The 15,573-nt window shown below is 37.5% G+C and overlaps 1 protein-coding gene across 1 annotated transcript; it reads left to right on the top strand.

Moving 5' to 3' along the window:
- Nucleotides 1-5,520: 5,520 nt before the first annotated feature.
- Nucleotides 5,521-15,318, top strand: LOC147821784 (calcium/calmodulin-dependent protein kinase type II subunit delta-like). Its single transcript, XM_087199300.1, has 5 exons — nucleotides 5,521-5,723; nucleotides 7,972-8,066; nucleotides 10,191-10,419; nucleotides 13,250-13,299; nucleotides 13,434-15,318. Exons 2-4 carry the CDS (start codon nucleotides 8,036-8,038, stop codon nucleotides 13,251-13,253), a joined length of 264 nt encoding a protein of 87 aa, XP_087055426.1. The 5' UTR covers nucleotides 5,521-5,723; nucleotides 7,972-8,035; the 3' UTR covers nucleotides 13,254-13,299; nucleotides 13,434-15,318.
- The last annotated feature ends 255 nt before the right edge of the window (nucleotides 15,319-15,573 follow it).

Genomic DNA, 15,573 nt, shown 5'->3' on the forward strand with positions numbered 1-15,573 from the left:
TCCCACCAGCAGTGGAGCAGGGTTCCACTTTCCCCACAGCCCCGCCAGCATTTCTTATTGGTTGATTTCATGATAGCAGCCATTCTTTCTGGAGTGAAGTGGAATCTCAGCGTTGTTTTCATTTGCATCTCTCGAATGACCAGTGACGTTGAACATTTTTTCATGTATTTATTTGCTATTTCTACTTCTTTGTCTGAGAAATGTCTGTTCATTTCAGATGCCCATTTTCAGATTGGATCTTTAAATTTGGGAGGTCTGATCTTTTTAAGTTCTTTATAGATTCGAGATAATAGACCTTTGTCTGAGGAAGAGCAGGTGAAGATTTTTTCCCACATTGTGGGTTGTCTCTTCACACTGCTGGTGGTTTCTCTTGCTGTGCAGAAGCTTTTAATAAGAAGAGATCCCATTGGTTGATTGTTTGTGCTAGTTCACGGGCAACTGAAGTTTTCATAAAATCTTTTCCTACACCGATGTCTTCAAGAGTTCTACCTAACCTCTGTTCCAACTGGTTCAGAGTTTCTATTTTAATATTTAGATCTTTAATCCATTTTGATTTGAGTTTAGTGCATGGTGAGAGATACAGGTCTAGTTTTAATCTTTGGCAAGTTGAAGCCCAATTTTTCCAGCACCATTTATTAAAGAGGCTGTCTTTCCTCAGTGAGGGTGTTCGGCTCCTTTGTCAAAGATGAGATGGCTGAGTGTGTCTGGCATTGTTTCTGTATCTTCTAATCTGTTCCACTGGTCCTCAAGCCTGTTTCTTTGCCAGTACCATGCTGTTTTTATCACAGTAGCTTTGTAGTAGAGTTGCAGGTTGGGGATTGTGATACCCCCTGACATGTCTCTGTTACCTAGAATTGCTTTGGCTATTCTGAGTCTCTTCTTGTTCCTAATGAATTTTTGGATTGTTTTTTCTTTAGGTCTATGAAGTATGCTGCTGGGATCTCAATTGGAATTGCATTCAATCTATATAGCAGTTTTGGAAGTATGGCCATTTTCACTATATTATTCCTTCCTACCCAGGAGCAGGGGATGTCTGTCCATTTTCTGATATCATCTTCAGTCTCTTTTCAGAGTGCCATAGTTTTCAGAGACGAGGTCTTTGATTTCTTTCATTAGGATGATTCCTAGGTATTTCAGTTTTTTGGATGCTATTGTGAAAGGAATTATTTGTGCTATTTTTCTCTCAGTGAGTCTGTCCTTCGTGTAGAGGAAAGCTATTGATTTCTGTGTGTTGACCTTGTAACCAGCTACTTGACTGAATTTGGTTATTAAGTCTAGAAGACTTTTGGTGGAGTTCTTGGGGTCTTCTATATAGAGTATCATGTCATCTGCAAATAATGACAATTTGACTTCTTCATTTCTTATCTTTATTCCTTTTATTTCTTTCTCTTTTCTAATTGCCATGGCGAATGTTTCCAGTACTATATTAAACAAGAGTGGTGATAGTGGACATCCTTGTCTTGTTCCTGATTTTAGTGTGAAGGATTTCAGTTTTTGACCATTTAGTATGATATTGGCTGTTGGGTTTTCATAGATGGCTTCTATCAGTTGGAGGTAGAGACCATCTATTCCAATTTTTTGTAGGGTTTTTCTCATAAATGCATGTTGGATTTTGTCAAATGCTTTTTCTGCGTCTATGGAGATAATCATATGGTTTTTGTCCTTGGCTCTATTGATATAGTGTATTACATTGATGGATTTTCGTATACTGAACCATCCCTGCATCCCTGGGATGAATCCCACTTGATCAGGGTGTATGATCTTGATGATCTTCTGCATTCTGTTTGCCATTATCTTATTAAGGATTTTTGCATCTATGTTCATTAGTGAGATTGGCCTATAGTTCTCTTTTTCAGTTGGGTCTTTCTCTGCTTTGGGGATCAAGGTGATGCTTGCTTCTAGGAATGAATTTGGGAGTATTGCTTCCCTTTCAATTTCATTGAAGAGTTTAAACAGTAGCAGCAGCAGTTCCTCTCTAAATGTCTTGTAGAATTCAGCAGTGAAGCCTTCAGGGCCCGGGCTTTTCTTAGTTGATAAGTTTTTAATTACATTTTCAATTTCATTGGTTGATATTGGGTTGTTCAGAATTTTTAGGTCTTCTTCGTTCAACTTTGGTAATTCATATGTATGTAGGAATCTGTCCATTTCTTCTGTGTTGTCCATCTTATTGGCGTATAGGTTCTGGAAGTAGGTATTGATGATCCTCTGGATTTCTGCTGGGTCTGTTGTAGTTTCACCCTTTTCATTCCTAATTGCATGGATTTGGGCCTTTTCTTTCCTTTTTCTGACAAGGTTGGCTAAGGGTTTGTCAATTTTGTTGATTCTTTCAAAGAACCAACTCTTGGCTTCATTGATTTTTTTGTATCGTTCTCTTAGTCTCCATTGCATTGATTTCTCCTCTGATCTTTATAATTTCCTCCCTTGTATGAGCTTTGGGGTTGTCCTGCTCTTCTTTTTCTAGAAGCTTGAGGTGCAGCATCAGGTTGTTTAATTGGGCTTGTTCTGTTTTCCTAATATGCGTATTCAGTGCTATGAATTTCCCTCGTAAGACTGCTTTCATTGTGTCCCATAGATTCCGATATGTTGTATTGTCATTGTCATTTAATTGAAGGAACTGTCTGATTTCTTCTTTAATTTCCTCTGTGACCCATTGGTTATTCAGAAGTGTGTTGTTCAATTTCCACGTGTTTATGAAATTTTTGAGTTTCTTTTGCTGTGGATCTCCAATTTCATCGCACTATGGTCTGATAATGTACAGGGGATAACTTCAATTCCTTTGCACTTACTTAAACATGTTCTATGTGTGAGTTTGTGGTCTATTTTGGAGAATGACCCATGTGCAGCTGAGAAGAATGTGTATTCTGATTTTGTGGGGTGGAAGATTCTGTAAACATCTGTTAAGTTCATTTGTTCAAGAGTTCGATTGAGTTCTAGTATTTCATTACTTATTTTTAGTCTAGTTGATCTATCTATTTGTGACAGTGGGGTGTTGAGGTCCCCCACTACAATTGTATTAGTGCCTATATGGCTTTTCATGTCCGTTAGTATTTGTTTTATATAGTTGGGTGCACTAGTGTTTGGTGCATAGATATTTATGATTGTCATCTCTTCCTCTTGGATTCTTCCCTTTACAAGGATGTAGTGTCCTTCTTCGTCTCTCTTAATCAGTGTTGGTTTGAAATCTACTTGATCTGCCAAGAGGATAGCTACTCCTGCTATTTTTCGGGTTCCTGTCACATGCAGTATTGTTTTCCACCCTTTAACTTTCAGTCTGTGAGTTTCCTTTTGAATTAAGTGTGTTTCTTGTATGCAGCATATTGTTGGATTTTGCTTCTTGACCCATTCTGCCAGTCTATTTCTTTTGATTGGTGAATTGAGACCATTAACGTTGATTGTTATAACTGAAACGTATTGACTTTTCATTGCCATGACTTTTTCTTTTTGTTGGGTTCTCCCCCTTTACAGTTAATTTCTTGTCATGCCAGATGGGTTCATTCTGCTTTGCTTCCTGGGGTTGTGATCCTCAATGTCTGTTCCTAGGCTATTGTGTAAAATTCTTTGGAGTGCTGGTTTTGTATTCACGAAGTTCCTAAGGTGCTCTTTGTCATGAAAGTATCTTATTTCTCCATCCATTTTGAAAGATAGTTTTGCAGGGTACATCAATCTGGGTTGGAGGCTGTTTTCTTTTAGGGCTTGGAATATGTCACTTCAAGCTCTTCTTGCCTTGATGGTTTGTGTTGAGAAGTCTGCTGTGATTCTGATGGGCTTTCCTTTGTATGTGATTTGTTTCTTTCTCAGAAGAACTTTGTTCTTCTGTTGTGTTTCTGGAATCTTAACAATTATATGCCTATGGGTAGATTTTTTTGATCAAGGCTATTTGGAGTCCTATATGCCTCACTTACCTGTATGTGAAGCTCTTTTCCCCTTGCTTGGGAAGTTTTCTGCCATTATTTCTGTGAAGAGATTTTTTATGTCATCTGCACTCTCTCCTGTTTCTTCATTGAGCCCAATCAGTCTTATGTTATTCTTTTTGGCATCATCTAGCAGCTGCTGGATTGATTTCTCATGTTCCCTTATAATTTTGAAGCAATATTTCTTTTCCTGGTCACTAATTGCAATCTTATCTTCTGTATCTGAAATTCTGTCCTCACACTGGCTCATTCTGCTGTGTAGACTTTCAATGGAGTTTTTCATGTCCTGGAAATCTATTTGCATCTGTTTTATGGATTCCTTTTGTTTCTTATGTTGGGATTCCATCATGTTCCTGAGCTCCTCTCTAGATTTATTAATCATGTCTTGCACTAAGGGCACCATTTCTCCTGTTATCTGAGAAATTATTTCTGATTTCATTTTTTCCAGATCCCCTTTTGTTGCCAGTTCAGTGGGTCCAGGTGGTTGAGTATCAGAGGGTTCCATCTCATTTCCCTTTGAGGTTGCTGTAGGTGATCTGGAAGTCTGGTTTTGAGACTTATTTACGTGTTTTTTCATTTCGACTGGGTGGGGTGCTGTTAGCGCCTGCATGGATTACCTCCTCTGAGCTGGGTTAGGTGGGACAGGGGACGGGAGCAGCGGTAGGGTTGGTGACCCAAAAGCCCTTTCCTGTGGGCTGGGAGCAGCCGGAGAGATGGTGGCCGGGAAACCCCTTCCTCTGGACCAGGAGCAGTGGGATGGTGGCTCAAAAGCCCCTCCCACTGGGCCGGGAGTGGTGGGAGGGATGGTGGCCCCGAAGCCCCTTCCTCTGGGCCAGGAGCAGCAGGACAGAAGGTGGCCTAAAAGCCCTTTCCTCTGGGCTGGGAGCAGCGGGAGGGATGGTGACTGGGAAGCCCCTTCCTCTGGACCAGGAGCAGTGGGACGACGGCTCAGAAGCCCCTACCTCTGGGCCGGGAACAGTGGGACTCAGTACCTTGGTCTGGTGGTCTGGTGTCCTCTGCGCCTTGGTAATTTGGAATCAGGTGGCTGCCTGTCTGCAGTGGGGTGATTCGGTGTCTTCCGCGTGACTCAGGACCTCGGTAGGGTGTGCACAGACCTGCCTGTCTGCAGCGGGCTGATTCGGCGTGTGTCCGCGGGACTGGGGACCTCGGCAGGGTGTGGCAGACCTCTATATTACGTTTATTTTGAGACAAAGTCTTACTGAATTTCCTGCATGGGGCTCAAATTTGTGATCCTTCTGTGTTGACCTCCTAGAGTGCTGGGATTACAGATATATATCGCCATGCCAAGTTTAAGATTAGTTTTTTAAATAACGCAATTTGTTACTGGTGAACACAAGTGTTCAGAAAGTCAGTCAAAGTGATAAAGATACTAAAAACTAAACTGATCTTCCAGGTGACTTGCTTTCTAACCAATAGAATGTAGCCTTACTGAGACTCCGAAAGGTAAATTGTGCCCAGGGTTCCCCGTGCACCCTGTTCAAATGGACTCTGAATCTGCAGATTTGGGCTAAGAGACCCAAGAATCTGGTTTCTAAGGACTCATGGAACAGGTAGATGCTATTGTTCTTTGCAATTTGCACAGCAGGATTATGGAGAAAGTAACATCATGTATCATAAATGCTAACACCCTGCTTAAGGAAAGTAGCATTATTAGAGTAATATTTTCTATGGCTGTAATTCTTTATTCTCACCCAATGCTGTATTTTTGCCTTTAGCACGAAAGCAAGAGATTATCAAAGTCACTGAACAACTGATCGAAGCAATAAACAACAGGGACTTTGAAGCTTACACGTGAGTATAGGCACTCACATTTCACTTTCACACCCAGGGTAGAGGTTTCTTCTCCATGCATGGGTTCTTCAGTGTATCTGAATTCATGTGTATTTAACAGCAAATTTGAGGTGTCAACAGTAGTTTTATATAAATGAAAATCAGTGTGTTTAAGATTAGCACCAGGCCAACTTCCCATCCAAGCATTGAGGATTTCTTTGTAAATGAAATTTCTTCCTAAACACCCTCAGGGCCATGTGAGAGAATCACATTCCAGCGAAAGCAGTCCATGTGTGAAAAGACACAGAAAACGGAAAAGCATATTGCTTTTTAAAATGTGGATTTGAGGTTAAGAAATATCTATATCTATCTACGTCTATCTGTGATATAGATATATAGATACAGATATTTCTTAAAGATAATATATATAAAAGATAAGATATATTTAAGATATATATCTATATACCTAAGGAGATATATATATATATATATATATATATATATATATATATCCTAAATAGGTATATCTATAGGATATCTAGGATATCCTACTTTACACCATAACATTTTTTGTTTGGAGTGAAAAATTATATGTATAGGTATATGGATAGATATTAAATAGATAGATACATATGTAGCTACATTGATACATAGACAGATAATGAGAAATGAAAGTTCTGTTGTCCTGAAAAATATTTGCCTTTGCATATTTAGGATATCCTATAGATATATCTATCTAGGATGGAGATATATATATATATATATATATATATATATATATATATATCCAAGAGGATATATATGCCTCAAGCATAAAAATACCTGTATAACAAGCAGTGTGAGGCAAAGTTTATAATCCTACCCTCACCTCTGCCTTTAAGGCCTCCCTTACCACATGAGATATGTACTATGCTTTCTTACCCTAAAAGCATTCTGTAGAGATCTCCAGTCCCACATTCTGTGAACAGTCCTGCACTTTGAAGAACCATTGTTAAGTTAGACTTTTGAAATGTGTTTTTCTGTTGAATAGTTTAAAAAGTTTGCCTTCTAAAAAGGGAATTTCCATATGAAATTACATAGGGCCCCATCCACTGTATTGACCTTTGGGGAAAGTTGGCAAATAGGTCAAAATTTTTTGAGCTGTACTCTTTTGTCTACCCTGTAAACTCCTTCTAGTTCTCCAAAATCCAGATTTTGCCACCTTCTCTGAGAAGCCTACCCTGATCATCATTGACCAAAGGGAATGATCCTCTTTGGTTCGTCTATGAAGCTTGCATATATAGCCCAGTTCTCAACACATCAAACAACTAAATATCAGTCCACAAATATACTTGGTGCTTTCTTAGTAGTATACCACAGTGTGTGCTGTCCCCTTACTGCCCCTCACCTTCCACACACCTGGAAAACTCTCCCTTATCTTTAGAAGCCCAACTCAGATCATCTTTTTCTCTTAAATCTTTCCTGTTTACTGTCTATAGGTAATGCAGTTTTTGAGCACTTTGGGTTAACTTCTATTCTGGTATTAATTGTTATGTTATAATTGCTTGCTTCAAAGAATATCTGCTACATGTAGATGTGTAATAGTTCTTTATTGAATAAAATTGACCCATACATTTCCCCAGAGAAATACCATTAGCGTTCTCCAGATATTTAGAATTTTGTATATACTTACTGACTTCTATTTCTGGAATTAAAAGGTAAATTATTATTTGAACTGTCTATCATTTTTCTTTGGAAAGTAAAGTAAACATTAGATTCAAGCTCAATTAAATTTTGTGGATATTTCCAGAAAGTATAAGATGTGATATCCTTCTTTAAGGAAATTATAATATAGATTTTTGATGTGACTGTAGAAGATATCATCCATCAAAAATTATTCCAAAAGTATTCAGTTCTAGAATGAAAGATAGACTTGGAGTGTTTCTTAGACTTGAACTAGGACTTAGAAAATGTTTTAAAAATTATTAACTTAAGTCAAGAGGTATAAAAACTGGAGAATTCACCTCAGAAAAAGTAGAAAGTTTAAAAGGGAGACTCTCAGGCTTGAACCAGTTACATTAGTTTGTCCCTCTCAGAGTTCTCTGCAAAATGTCTTTTTGTAATCTGTTGCTCAATCCACCTTGCCAACCAAGGTCTTCAGTTGAAACTTTATATTTTTAGTGATTTTTAGAGGCTCTTTCTTCACTGTCTCATAAGAATATTTACACAGGAAACAAATCATATTACAACATTTATTTATTGGTTATTTTCTTTATTTTTTCTCTTACAGGAAAATCTGTGACCCAGGCCTTACTGCCTTTGAACCTGAAGCTTTGGGAAACTTAGTGGAAGGGATGGACTTTCACCGATTCTACTTTGAAAATGGTACATTGGTTTCTGAATTCAATAACAGACCTCTTTCAACTTTCCTTTTAATTTCTCCCTAATTTGCAGACTCTTTGGCTTTTTTTCTACCATGAGAATTTTTACTTTCATCCAACATTTTACACCATAACATTTTTTGGAGTTGAAAATTATATGTATAGGTATATAGATAGGTATTAGATACATAGATACATAGATAATGAGACCTGAAAGTTCTGTTGTCCTGAAAAATATTTGCCTTTGCACAAAACGTAAAGTTGAGCCAGGTGTGGTGGTGTGTTCCTATAATCCCACTTCTCTAGGAGGCTCATGCAGGAGGACCTCACTGAGCCTGGCCAGTTTAGCACCGTAGCAAGATCCTGGCTCAAATATGTTTTATTTTTTAAAAGTGGCTGGGGACATAGTTCAGTGAGAAGATACTGGGTTCAATCCCTAGTTCTACAAAAGAAAACAGTGTTGCTTGAATTGCTAATATATCCATTAAGTGCCATGAATGTATAAAATGAGCTATATAATGTTACAAAAAGTATATTATTTCAAATTTTATAAAATGGTTAGTATATAAAAAAGATTAAAGAATTGCAGCATACTCAATTGTTCAACATAGAATAGCACTGTGAAGCATATTTGGTACTTATTTTCAAAATAAAATATAAACAAAGCTAAGTAATCAGGTAAATGTGAATTAAAATTGCAAATTAATTGCAAATTTAATTGCGAATTGACCACTAAAAGCCCACTAAAAGCTGTCAGAGGAAACAGCCACATTTCAGGGAAGCTTCTGAAAAGCTCCTGCAGATCCTGAAGAACAGTGTAAATCCCTTTATCCATCTTCTTTTTTCCTTACCCCTAATGACATTAGATGCTGTATTTACATGATGAGTGAAATGAATTCAGTTTTTTTTTTTTTTGCAGTGAGATCTTGGCATGGTTTTTTAAGTCAAGGTGTACTGAATTAATTACTTTTCCTTCTACATACTAGGCTTGCAAACCCAAAAAATTATATGATAAAATCATCTTAACAAAGCTTCAGTAAACGTTGTCATATTCCAGTATTCTACATCTCTGATTGATAGCATCTCAGAATGTCACCTCCATGCAACTCTCAAGCAACACTATCTCATCTCTAGTAAAATCATTTATTAACCCATTAAATACTATTTTAATATTTAACATTTCAGCATAACACTTCATTATGCTCCATAAGTACATATTCTTTATAATGAGTTATTCTTTCTATGTGACTATGATAATATTCTGATTAATTTGAATAGCTGTTTTCTGAGAGTGCAAAGCATGTTTGGATAACAGCTAAAATACTACAACCTGTGTCATTGACCTAAGAGAGAAACATCATCAATAAGTAATGTACACTAAATCCTCTTATCTTGTGATCAATTAATATATAGAATGGGTAGTCACTTTTAAAACACCAATAACTAGAGCCCAATGAGGACTTGCTTAGTCCACAGACAGATACAAGGTCAGAACCAGGGTCCATGGCCAACACCAAATTGTGGATTTATAGTAAATGATCACTAATGGAAAAAATATCATGAAATGGACTCTGCTGCCTGGAAGAAACATGGATGAGATACAGAAATACATTTGTGCTAGGGTCAGTCTTTCTTGGAGGTATTGATCTCCATGGTTGATACCTGATATATTTCCTTTGTCCCATGTTCTTTACCAGCCAACAAAACCCAGCACCACTCCGAAGCTATCCTGTCAGCTGCCTTAGCAAGTTATCCCCTGAATATCCCAAAACTACTTCATGCGCCTTTGCCAGACCTTCTCCACCTCTATTTGTGTGACAACTTCTGCTTCTAACACTTCCCTTTATGAATACATAAATCTCTTTAGCTTTTCCCCAATCAGCTAACTTCCCAGAGTACCATAAAAAGTACTTGTAAAAGAAATTTTTAAAACTATCTACTTTTATTCTCTAATTTTTATCCTTTGTACAGTGTCAAGAATTAGATTAGTGCAAATAATTAGACTTTTAGTTAACTAAGGAGTAAATGAGTGGCACCCCATTCATGTGATTGCTACTGAAGTTATTACTGGTTTTGGTTTACTTTACATAGAAACTAATTTTTTTATTTTCATGTGGTTTTCTTTCAGCTTTGTCCAAAAGCAGTAAACCAATCCACACCATCATCCTGAACCCCCATGTGCATCTGGTAGGGGACGATGCTGCCTGCATAGCATACATTAGGCTCACACAGTACATGGATGGCAGCGGGATGCCAAAGACCATGCAATCAGAAGAGACCCGTGTGTGGCACCGCCGGGATGGAAAGTGGCAGAATGTTCATTTTCATCGCTCAGGGTCACCCACCGTACCCATCAAGTAAATATTCCCAGGCTGTCAGCTTTTTTGTCAATATAACCATGGTCAGCTCCTTCTACCATTGTTAAAAGTTTGGTGTATGTTATTCAGTGCTGGTGGTTGTAACCAAGGCCTCCATAGGAAATCTGCAGTTTCCTGGGAAGATCAGTCAGCACAGCCATTGGGGATTGAAACTTGCCGTAAAGCAATCCATACTAGTTTTAGATGGGAACTAGAAACTGCTGTATCAGGCTGATGTCATAGGGTTGTGTAAAAAGTACAGTAGGCAAAAGAAGGGAATGTGAAGAAAAAAGCATAGAGCCAAGTTTCCAGAATAGCCTATGGGGTATTGGGCGCTGTGCTTCATAGATTACCTCCCTGGCCTCAGTTACTAACATTTGGAAAAATTTGTAACACAACATCTAAAAAGCAAGTATCAGGTGTTGTGATGTGTTCTCACCTCACCACTCTATCTAAAACATCATGCTTGTCTTCCAGTCAATAATTAAGCCAATATTACTATACATGTCCCCTGTGTTCCACCTGTGTGAGGCAGAAGACATTACCCTCAAGGAACATTTATTCTTGTTTAGAAAACAGCTAATCACTGGCACCATAAGAACAGAATTTCAAAATTTACACGCAACTTTAGAGTGAAATCACTAAACACTGTAGCAAACTGGTAGTGATAGTTTGAATGTACACTTTACATAGAAGAGATTTTGGACAAGGTCTTAAATGACAAGTAGCATTTGGAGACATAGATTTCTAAAGGAGCATGTGAAGCAAAGGAGCAATAGATCATTGTGGAGAAGGAAAACTAGTGTCAACTGGAGTAAAGAGTTGAATACAAATGGGAAACAGATTTCATGAGTGATGTGGGACAAGAAGAAGAAGAAAGAAAAGAAGAAGGGGACTTTAGACTCAGAAGTTTGGCTGCTCACTGCTGACCAAGTTCATACAAACAGTTATTCAACTCACTCCAGAGACTTCTTACCACAGTGGCTTTTAAAGGCCTTCTCCATAGCATTAATAACAATGTCACTGTTAGATCTGTTTTAAAAAAAATCAACAAAGACAAAACAAACATAAAAGAATAATTTGAAATTCATTCCAAAACAATAGCCATCTAATTAAGAAAAAATACAAAAGGAATATGAAGATAATGAAGACACTAGCTTTTGTGCATTTGTGTGTTTTTTACCCCATAGAGCTACAATGGCCAGTTACTGTAGAGAGGATTACATTCCTACAGTACCAGGGCATTAGGTTGTTCTGCAATTCTCTCAACTGTCAATGAGATAGACCCTATTTAAGAAATCTTCCTTTTATGCCATGGGAGTTAAGTGGGCCTTAATAGGCCACCCTATGTTCCAAATGTGAATGAGAGCGTCTCAAGAGGCATCTCTTCGTAGCAAAATATCTAAGGCCTGAAAATGATTCATATGTGGGTCTTGTAATTAGCACCTTGCTCCATGACACTGGTGATTGGAGCTGGTGACTAGAAGCTACGTGGCTGTTTCCTTCCCTTTGAGGATCTGTGCTCTGAATTTGTCCATGAAATACAAGATCTTTGCAAATCCATAGCAGTTTTGCATGAGCCCCAAAGTTTGATTATCAGCCCTATTTTACAGCATAACCCTTATTTTAAAGGTCTATCCCCTTTTCAGTGTTTGGATTGTGTCATTTTAAATCAAACGTTGCTTATGTCTGAGATGATTCAGACAACTCTCAATTATCCAGACTAATATTGTATTAAGCTTCAGAATCCTTTGGTGTCTGACTATTTTTCTGGAAGTTGCAATTCCTGTAAGCATTTGGCTATGACTAATATGTAGATAAACTGGCTATGCCTGACTGAAGGTAATGGTAGTTGACCTAAGGACAGGCCACAAGAAGTAAAGCTGAAATTTAAAGCACACAAAGTAGGTGATTCTGGAGGATAACTGAAAGTTGACTGTGATTAAATCCATGCCCATGTAATTTTTAAAGATTTGTTTCTTAAACTTGGATTAGGATCCAGATATGTGTGGTGCTGTTGTGAATATTTCCCTGCTCAAAGACTAACCCCTAGAAAAGCTTTTAAAAATAGTGCTTTCAGGGCCGGGGATTTAGCTCAGTGGTTCCACCATGTGCCTTGCAAGCCCAAGGTCCCGAGTTCAATCCCTGATACCAAAAAAAAAAAAAAAAAAAAAAAAAAGTGCTTTCAGCTGTTATTTGAAAGGATTAAATAAGAGTAATCATATTTTTCTGTAGCCCAGGGTGGTAATGCATGCCTGTAATACCAGTATTCAGGAGGCTGAGGCAGGAGGATCAAAACAAGTATGAGGCCAGCCTGAACTATTTGGCGAGACCCTGTCTCAAAAATAAATAAATAATAAAGAATAATTATGTTTTCTCCACTTTTGATACTATGTTCCTTGTTGCATCAATTTCAAGTTTTGATTTTTCAAGGAATCTAAGAGTAACACACAAGCTAAGGATGAACTTGAACTTTGATTCTCATTCAACCAAATGATAATATTAACCTATTAAATTTGTTCAATAAATATGATTGCTCAAAATGTATACTTAGATTTAATAATGTAACTGATGTCTGGGACCCTTTCTCTTTATGTTTAGATTAGTTTTGTGAGAACAAAGAAATAACACTGATTTCCTATTTTAATATTGTCTTTACTTAACAGGGTATATTTAGTTTTATAATGATCACAAAGACATCTTATATATACTGTTGTCTGATGTTTAACTGAGTTATAAAGTCATAGCCTAGTCACATCTGTGGCAAAGCACCCTGGTGACATTTTGTGAGATAATGTAACTTACTTCTTCCTCTTTTTTCTCCTTCCAGCTAATCATCCACAGTGCCACTTCTACATTCTCTGTTCACAAGGCACCCAGGTGATTCCCTCAGCCATCCTCTCCTCTTCATGCATGTTTGAGTGCATGAAGTTGTGAAGGTCCTCCACATATTGCATATGCGATGCATTATCTTGTCATCTATTCCTTCTTGTATATTGTTTACACTTCCACAGTGGAGATACTCAATGCACACTTCAGTGACTGTTGGCAAACTAGAGGGGAGATCAGACAAAGGAATTCCACAATATTCCAGGTACAACATATTCATCAAGGTTCTATGCTTATGCCAAGATATAACAGACTTAAAAAATTATTGTTCTCTGAATGACAATTTGTAAGAGAAATGTAAATTTTTAAAAACTTTTTGCCATTAATCTATTTCGGCTTGTTTTTTGTTTTAAGGTTAAAAAATATACCTTCATTTTCCTGGTGTGACCCTGGTTAAAATGGGTGGTTTTCACTGAAAGCTTTGCTGTTACATGATGAAAGTGGGTTGATGAGTAGACAAAAATATCATATGAAAGTAAGAACAAGAATTGGTTGATTTGCTGCCATTGAAAGCCATGTTGTTTTTGGTCAAACTGTGTAAACTGGAAAGACTCATAATTTACAAGTTTGTTCACTTTCACATATTCACACTGTTCTGGTGAATTCACTGAATTGATTTTCCTTTCTCCAATCTATTCTGTTTTCTTAATTTTATCTTATTTCTTTATTCCTTTTGTTTGCTTCCTTTTTTATTTTTCTTTTGACTTTTCAGTGTTTAGTTTTCTTTTTATTTTGTTCCTTTTGGGGGGGGAGTGGATAGATAGGGTGTAAGAAAAGAATAAAAATCCAATTTGCTGAATGAAGATAAAAATAAAAATCAAAGCATTTTGGAGGGAGCTAAACTAGCATGTTTGATCATTTCAAACAAAATGTGCTCAAGATTTTAAGTCAAGGTTTTTCAATTCTGCTTAAGTTCCCGTTGGGACGTAGGTGTTCTAACTATGTTGGAGGTATTTGAATCCTTGGAACTTGCACTAACAGCAAGGATGTCCCTACTTAACTAATGAGCCTCACCTACTGGGACTGTTGCCAGGGTACACCATGTTGAGAGCCACTGGGATTTCTGTACAAATTCACTCTTTCCACCTTAGGGGCTACAAGGGCCCCTCCTGCCTTGTCACCAACTCATTTGCTAAAGTTAGAGAGCTCACGAATGTTTTCCATTCTCATAGTGTTTTGAACTTCATCTTTGTTACTTGGGCTGTTTATAGCTTCCCTCTTGAGTTACAGTATCATCTTCCTCCAAGGAGTTAGAGTTTTCCAGTTTAAAACAAAAAGAAAAGGGAAATGTACCAGTTTCCTTTGTGCTTCTCATTTCTCCTCTGTTGACACATTTCCTGCGAGGCTTTTTCTCTGCCCTGAAATGCTGTTAGTGCATGGAATCTCTGTTGGCGTTACTTTAATCATAGTTACTTGCAGTCTTCAGAAGCCTATTTTTAAAAGCAGAAGCAAGAAACAAAAACAAAACAACCCTCTCTCTTTTCTCACATTTCACCTTTCTGTGTTGATTACTAATAACCTTAGATATTGTTGCTAGTGGATGTATGGTAGATGGGTTGAAGCTTTTCTGATAATTATTATACAATTTAAAACAATATATATTTAAAATAAATATATACACTAGATGTATTGAGCCATGTTAACCTGCCAATGAGATCTGTGAAATGTAATGGCCTCATTTTTCCCTTTTTAATTTCTTTTACTTTTTTGTGAAGCAGCTATACGTGGCATACATATATTGAAAAAAAATAGGTGTAGAGTGGTGTGTTTTTTTACACCTTTAACTTAGCATGTGGTCTTGAAGTATTACCATAGATCAAGTTTGTCTTCCACATTCAGATGTGAGGAAATCGTGATTTGTTATCTGCACCACGACTGAATTACACATATATTATCTTTATCATTTTGAAACACTGCAGTTTACCATGGAATACTGTATATATTTCTTGCCATAATGGTAAATGACTGATTGATATATTTAAGAGTTAATAAATTTGTGATTTCTGCTGACACCGAGTCCATCTTTATTTCTTAGGAAGAGGAACCATGTTTGTGCATGCTGGTGAGGGCCACGGGCAGTGTGGCCTGCTATGATTTCATTTGGTACCTAACAATTTGCATTTGGCAACCACAGTATGTTAGTTGTTCTCTGTGCACACAACAGTGGTCTCTCCAGAGGGAAAATTTTGCTGAGAACAAAATAGTTAACTAGGAGTCCTATGACCCATCCTTCACCTGGTTACCAGAATGCTCCCTGGTAGTCCA

The sequence above is a fragment of the Heterocephalus glaber genome, unplaced genomic scaffold (genome assembly GCF_053883595.1).
Source record: "Heterocephalus glaber isolate CG9 unplaced genomic scaffold, H.glaber_assembly_v1.0 deba00001691, whole genome shotgun sequence".
NCBI lineage: Eukaryota > Metazoa > Chordata > Mammalia > Rodentia > Bathyergidae > Heterocephalus > Heterocephalus glaber.

Bases quoted from the DNA above. Each gene is read 5' to 3' on its own strand.
- LOC147821784 (XM_087199300.1), top strand. From the start codon at position 8,036: ATGGACTTTCACCGATTCTACTTTGAAAATG. The intron at 8,067-10,190 runs GTACATTGGTTT...GTTTTCTTTCAG, and splicing joins CCGATTCTACTTTGAAAATG to CTTTGTCCAAAAGCAGTAAA.